The 7,959-nt window shown below is 39.8% G+C and overlaps 1 protein-coding gene across 1 annotated transcript in view; it reads right to left on the bottom strand.

Annotated features, from left to right (window-relative positions):
• Positions 1 to 214: 214 nt before the first annotated feature.
• LOC136864055 (ceramide-1-phosphate transfer protein) overlaps positions 215 to 7,959 on the bottom strand; it is a 142,038-nt gene continuing 134,293 nt past the window's right edge. The window contains exon 4 of the mRNA XM_067140585.2: positions 215 to 620. Within this exon, the coding sequence (XP_066996686.1) occupies positions 492 to 620 (129 nt within the window). The 3' untranslated portion in view covers positions 215 to 491. The remainder of the gene's footprint in view (positions 621 to 7,959) is intronic.

The raw sequence follows: 7,959 nt of genomic DNA, 5'->3' as shown, positions 1-7,959 counted from the left end.
GTATGAGCCCACGTGGAAGGCCGAAACAACGGTGGCAAGACCCTCGCTGCAAACATGAAGATTACTCTGAAACCAAACACTGTGTATGATTGCTTAAAATAGCAATCATCAATCCAAACAGCGGACACTGCACCTACGGGAAAAATTTAAGTTGAGGAAGAAGAATGGCTACTGGCAATCGTCGACACTGCAGAGACCACTGAGAAACATGGAATAAAATGACAAAGTACATATTTTATTTCAAGCCATTGCTCACATTGCTCAAGAAATGAGCATACCAAAATATGACATAGAAAGGAACGTTTCTAAGACCACATTAGCAATCATTCAATTTGTACAGAATTAAAATTGCACTCTTATTGCATGTCATAGCACACAGCAAAAATTGATTAACATTTCACAGTAATAAGCACTCAAATATGAATATACATTTAAAAACTGAACTTGTATCACAGTAAATAGCATTTTATGTTAACACAGTCAACAAAATATTATGGTAAATCATGAAGGTTAAATTCAGTATATATACTATCTGTGCGAAGGTATGCTTCTTTGGTAGCTTCTAACATCCTCGGGAGTGTCTGTGTTGCCTTCTCAATCTCAGCCGGGCTGCCACAAACCTACAAAGAATAAGAGTGTGAAGTAATTTCAACAATGTTACACAAACATTTTTTTAACTTTGCTTCATGCCCTGGTAACTGAAGCCTGAAGCATTTAATACCTTAAGGAGATTTTATCACTCAACACAATTTATAGTCATGAACAGCAACATTGTTATCTGGAAAATTATAATACACAATACAGATGAGAAGTGACAACCAAACAAATGGTACAGTTTATACAACAGACTACCTTGAAAGAACAACAAGTGTCAATAGTTTCTTCTTCTGCGTCTTGTCCCTTACGGGAGGTCAGCAACATGAGTGACATTTTCATAGCACCCTGTCCTGGGCATCCTCAGTGGAGAGCTGTAGTTCTGCCACATCAGTTTTTGTCTGTCCAAGGTCAGTTTTGGTCTTAGGCAGTCTCCTCTTCCTTCCCTCTGTTCCTCCATTACTCTTCTAAGTTTTTATTATTTGTATTGAGCAAATTAGATTTTAACAATGAAATACAAGTAATAAAACAAATCGTGGTGGAAAAAAAACCATCTTCCCAACAAAGTAGACTGGCTATAAAAATTACAGAAACACATAAACCCCTACCAAAAACAAGAAATACAGTATTTTTCTTTTTCAAATATTTGAGAGAAATTCTACCGTATTGAAAAGGTGAAATTTCTCTCAAATATAAAAATATACTCAACTGATGAGCATACAACCAACGAACGAGTGTTGAGGCTCGTAGTTGGCAGACAGTGCATGACATAATATGACAAACTGTATAGTGTGTAACTGTATACATGTGGGACTGGATAAGTGTGTAGCCTACAGTATAATGTTGCTATAACAAATGATAGTACCACATAAAGAAATATTGAGAATTAAATTATTTACAGGCTCCTTCCCTTTCTCTATTTAGTATGTATTAAAACATTTCATTTTAACAATTTTTGAACTTTCAGTATAACAAATTCAAATTTTGCCCATATGCTTATATTCAGCTTTATTTTTTCAACATAATTGAAAACCATCCTGTTTTATAAGATAAGTATTTATCTTACTACATTATTTTATTCTTAAGACAATATGGTATTCATTTTCCATACATGTATCCAATTGTTTGAGCAGGATATCGATTTGATGTAACCAGTTATCCTCCAAATACAAGAAATACCGCTGCTGGTTGGGCAAAAGTGTGAAGTTTTCAATTAACCAATGAATGCTACGATTTTGTATCTCTACCTTTTTAATTCATTCACGTTGCATCACACGCTCATTGTTCGTCTTTCATTCATAATGTATACCAGCAATCAACATAGCACAAACTTACAGGCTACTTAACTGTATGCAGGTCAAAACCGTTAAAATTACTTAAAATCTCAATTTGACAAGATGGCTGTAAACGTATCACCTAACCAACCTGTTCAACGTACCTTTAGCTATGTAAATCTTAATTTTTGGTTCTTAAAAATCAGAAATGATAAATGAAATATGTTGTAAGAATAATATTCAGTTGTAGAACATGCATGATTAACATTATGATACCAATTCTTAATGAAGTTGCAATATAATATGGATACCTACAAGGATATTCAGTATAACCTAACTGAAGTGCAGTATCTGTTATTTCTTATTATGCGATGCAATTTCTATGAAAATTTAATCAATTTTCTGCGTAATAAAATTTCACTATTATGAAAATAATTACGATACCCCCATGAGTTCTTTATACAGCCAGTTCAGTGTAGTACTGGTGAGTGTAAACTGTGTAGCTAGTGTAAACTGTATTTGCATATTAGTGACTGAGAACACAAACTGTGAATTAGTATGTCTGTTAGTGTTTAAATACTAGTAGCCAAATAAAATCTTAGTTTGTAGAATTAAAACACTACCAGCTGTGTGTTTATTTACCACCCCCAACACATTACAACTGGTGTCGGAAGTGGAATTAAACTGGTAGTGTATTTCATAGTATACAAATTTCTAGTGAGTAGTAAAATGGATGCCAAACAGTTCCAGATTATTCTCAATAAGCTATGGCAACTCAAAAGTAACATCATAGGCAAAATTAAATCTAGTTTAGATGAACTTAAGGAGCTTAAGAATGAACTTTAATCTAGCTAGGACGAACTTAAAATTGGGCTTACATTGAACCAGGACCAATCCATTAGTGAATTCAAAGTAAACTTTGTACCACAGGAAAACCATCAGGAGGGGTCTCCATCTTTCTCAAACCAAACTTAGGGAAAATAAAACAAATAATAAAAGAAGAAAACACAATTACCGTAAAGACCAACCTACTATCAATCATTGGCATGTATGTTCAACCACATATGTCAACAGAGGACACAATTGAAAGAATAACAGAGGCCTTGTCACAAACGCAAACAGATGATAGAGTAATCTTCGCAGGCGACCTAAATGCAAGAATAGACAAACCAACCGTCAGAACAGAACTGATTAAAGAGGCTCTGGAAGAAGCCGGCTATGTCCTTGTTAATAGTCCCTACATGAAAACGTACATAGCCTCGAATGGAACTAGCGCCATAGATTTAGTCTTTTACAGAGGTACAGATATTAAAAAATTCAGTCAAAAAGCATTATGGACTTCAGCCATAGCCCCGATTAGGAAACATATACCAATCTCGACAGCCTTTGAAATCACTCATAAAGATCAATTGCCAATACAACCAAGGAAGAAAATAAACAGGAAATTAGATCCAGAGAAACTAAGACATCTCGGTGATGAAATAGATAAAGCAAGGCTATTAGTTCAACGACATGAACTAACTGAAGCAGTGGAAATGTGTACAAGAACCCTTCAATCATGCCATACTCACACGAAAGTAAGGAGATCACAACCATGGTTCAATAAAGACTGTTACAATGAACGGAAAAAGACCCTCCTGGCACTACATCAAGCAAAGAACACAACGAACCTGAGTCACCTGGCCTAATATGCCGAACAAAGAAGGAAATATAAATCACTAATCAAGAAAACAAGAACGGAGTACATTGAGGAAGACGCTAGGAGACGTGCTGCAAACGCCCAAAATGACCCATTCCTAGTGCTTAGGAAACCAAAAACTTCAGTAACAAATAATATCTCAATGGAGTCATGGGAAAACCATTTCAAAAGCATTCTCAACCTCCAACATTGATCAACAGCTTTTGAATTAACTCCAGTAACAATGACGGGAAATCACATCCCCATAACGAGGCAGGAAATATATAATACAATAACAGCAGCAACAAAGGGAAAGGCCCCCGGCCCAGACAGCATCTGCACAGAACACCTGAAAGAATCTCTACCTGTCATGCTAGACTACTGGGTAGAACTATTCAACACATGCATGCACACTGGGGAAATTCCAGAGCAATGGAGATTGTCAACAATCAAAATGATGTTTAAGAAAGGAGAAACTGACAATCCTGATTCATATCAAGGTAGAGCCCTCGAAAATGCATCATTCAAAATCTTCATGAAAATCTTAACAATCAGGCTTGCAGAAGAAATAGACTCCCAGATACCAGAAAATCAATTCGGCTTCCGAAAGGGAAGAAGCACACTACATGCCGTAAAATACCTAATAGAACAAGTCCAAGATACACTGAGGCATCCAGGAAAGAAATATTTTTTAGTCTTCGTAGACTATCGTAAGGCTTTTGACCTTGTTGATAGAGCAACACTCGTCCGGAAACTCAATTACCTAATAGGGGTTACACATCCAATAGGAATCATAATCTCGAATATTCTCAAATATAACTATGTCCAAATATCAGACAACATAACCCTATCCAAAAACGTAACCCAAACAAGGTGACCCAATCAGCCCAATTTTATTCAACATCATGACAGCAGACATCACAGAAATAATCACAGATACCTCAGCATTGCTTATACTTTACGCAGATAATATGGCAATAGGCTCAGAAAACATAGAAGAGCTCCAAGAGGTCCTCAATAGGCTCACATCATGGGCAGAAAGAAACGGTTTGCAAATAAACCACAACAAAACTAAACAAATGACCTTTAGGAAAGGAGGAAAACATGCACCTAAAAATATAATAACCATGCACAACAAACCTCTAGACGTAGTGCCGAAATTCAAGTACCTTGGAGTCACCCTCCAAACTACTCTAACATCCTACAATATCCACGTCAAAGAAAGAGCAGCCGCAGCAATAAAAGCCATCTACAACATTCAACAACCTCAACAAATATCATTGGATACAGCAATGCTACTGTTCAGGACAGCCATATCACCAATAGCAAAAACTCGCAATCAGCGACCTGATGACAATACAAAAGTCAAGGCCCAATATCTCAAGAGAATTCTAGGCATTGGGAAGTCAGCCCCTTCAAGGTTAACATATGTTCTAACCAAAGAGGACTACTTCATTGACGATATCAAAACACAGTTTTGTCCACCAAACACCAAGCCCTACGAGAATGCACGCCAAACTTTAAACAAGAAACGAAATGCTATTTGGTCTGACTTCTATTCCACGGACGCCATAATGACGGAAGAGTGGAAGCAAGCAAATTACGAGCTACGGCACGTAATTACACATTACGCCACTCATGGATTTCACCACAGATTCTGCCAAACCAAAAACTTCCACCAGCCGAACGAAGACTGTATATGTAACCTGTGCAACGATCGTTGTGAAAGATACCATGCACAAAACTGCAAAATGAGGACAACCTCAATAATAAGAATGGCATTAGTATAGTTGACCCTCTGTACAAAAACTGTTTTTGCATATTGTGCGCTTTTCATTTAATAATGATAAAGTAAACTTTGTGTGAACAAAAACTGAGTCAGGAAGAAATTAAGAGAGAACTAAGATCAGAATTGAGTGAACTCAAAAGTGGACAGGTTAAGTTAGTACAGGAAGTGCATTCTCTTAAAGAGAAGTTGAAAACTGACATCATGCAGGATGTTAACGAACTGTGAGGAGCAGTTTAAGGAAATACTCCAAGTTGTGGAATCTTGAGTTCAAGCACAACGGATGGTCATCGGAGGAAAGGGCTGTTCACCTGATCAGTGAGCTACATGGACAAGCAGCGGAGGTACTACACAGCCTCGGGCAGGATGCCACATATGAAAAGATGGTGGGAGTGCTTGACGGATGCTAGAGTGACCACAAGTTGACAGCTATCTACCATGTCCAGCAACAGAAGAGGATCCATCCCAATGAAACGTTGCAGGAGTTCGCTGCCGAGGTGAAGCAACTAGCCCAGATGGCTCAGGACGGGCTAACCCAGGATCACATTCAGTGTGGGGCGGCTTAAACCCTCATTCGTGGGCTCTGCGATGCTGAGATCCATCAAGAGTTGATGTTTGGCAGGGAGCATAAACTTTGGGGGGGGATACTGGCAATAACCCTGATGATGGAGGCAGCGAAGGAGGATCGCAGTATCATCACCGAGGATACGAGCCATCAAGGGTGAGGACATACCAAGGGTTCCCCTGGTAACAGCAGAGGGATGTACGCCACCGCCAAGATGCTGAAGCATCAATGGGATCACTTGTTAGAACTGTGTTGAATGACGAGGCCCATCTACAGCAAGGTGATGCGTGACGAGACGCACAGCTAGAGAGACCTCTACCACGAGACAGCATGCTGGTAAACCTGGACTACTGACTGATGAACAGAGACTCTACATGGCCAGGACGCTCTTTCCAGCATGAAGCTGTGTGCCAGTACCAACACCAAATTCGACGTCGTGGGACCGGAAGATAGTCAGCGCGACCAAGCTTGGGACATGTTGGCCAATCACATAAATTATGCCAGTGGACGACAAAGGTGCACAGGCCCCAGAGGATGATGATTATGATGATGATGATGATGATGATGATGATGATGATGATGATGATGATGGTTGTCCACCTGGATCGTCTGGTGCTGTATCATGGAGCAGCTTGGGACGAGCATCCTTAAGGAGGGGGCAATGTCGTGAGACAGCTGCCATGCTGCTTTGAAGCAAGAGGAGCAAGTTGGTCTGGCCCCACCCATGAGCGACGTCACAGGTAGGCTAGGTTATTGGGCCCCCCCCTGCCATGTGGCCCACAACTCAAGAAGGAGGACGAAGCGAGGAGTGGGAGGCTGATTGTCTCTACAGCTCCCTGGAAAGGACCCGAGTTTCTAGCCCAATGTATTCTAATTGAGAATTTTCCAGGTGAATCTGCCTACTGGATTATTCTTGGCTGCTACACCCGGCCCATATAAGGCAGATAGGCAGCCAGTCACAGTCACCGTTATTGTGGAGTTGACTGTCGAGAGTACAGGGGTTTAAGTCCGAGTCCAGTTCAGTTTATTGTGTGTGTACTGCCATGCAGTACTGTGTACTGTATGTGTACTGCCATGGAGTACCGAGTACTGTGTGTACAGCCTGCAAGTTCAGCTGGAGTTGTGTTCCGGTTGAGTGACATGAATTTGTGTTTGCCTGTGTTGTGAGTTCAGTTTCTGTCTGCAGTCTGTGAGCGCTGTGACAGCGTGTATTCGATTGATGACTGTTGAGTGTACGATTGAAAAACGAGTGCTGAGGCTTGTGGTTGACAGACAGTGCATGACAAACTGAGTGGTGTGTAACTGTGAACTGGTGTAATACTGTAGTTTGTAAACAGTGTAGCTAGTGAGACTGTGTTCGTGTGTAAGTGATTGAGAACGCAAACTGTGAAATAATGAGTATGTTAGTATTAGTAGTGAAATAAATCACTCTGTAGAATTAAAACACAACCAATTATGTGTTTATTTATCACCCCAAGCATCTTTCAATAATAATAAGAAGAAGAACTGACTACACATACAGTTCTGTGAAAACCAATGACATCACCTGAACATGACGTAACAGAAAGTTACCAGTAAACAAGTCAGCTAGTGTAACGCCAATGATGGCACATTGCATCATATTGCACTCCTAGCTGGACTACCGAGGATAGGAATCACAAGAGGAGAACTTCATTAAGATAAGTTCTAATTTCAGTAATTATTAGAAGGATGAACATAAAATTTTTATGAAGTGTTCTTCTTCTTCTTCATCATCATCATCATCATCTACAGTTGTTGATGGTCAGGTCTGCTTAGAACATAAGCCTCTCCATCTCCTCTTGTGTTCCCAGCGCTTCTCCCTCATCACTCTTGCATAGTCCTCTCCTCCACTCCTTTTATCCACCTGTCTCTTGGTCATTTTCTTGTTATCTCCATTTTGTGCATCCTCCTCGGTAGCCTTTCCTGCCATTCTCCTCATGTGTCCATACCATCTAAGTCTAGATGCCTCTATCTTGTTCTAACCTTCTCATTTCTCATCTCATCCATTCATGTCGCTCCCATCCTGCTTCTCAGATATTTC

This window comes from Anabrus simplex, chromosome 2 (assembly GCF_040414725.1).
Source record: "Anabrus simplex isolate iqAnaSimp1 chromosome 2, ASM4041472v1, whole genome shotgun sequence".
Taxonomy (NCBI): domain Eukaryota; kingdom Metazoa; phylum Arthropoda; class Insecta; order Orthoptera; family Tettigoniidae; genus Anabrus; species Anabrus simplex.
This window is presented reverse-complemented; position numbering and strand designations above follow the sequence as displayed.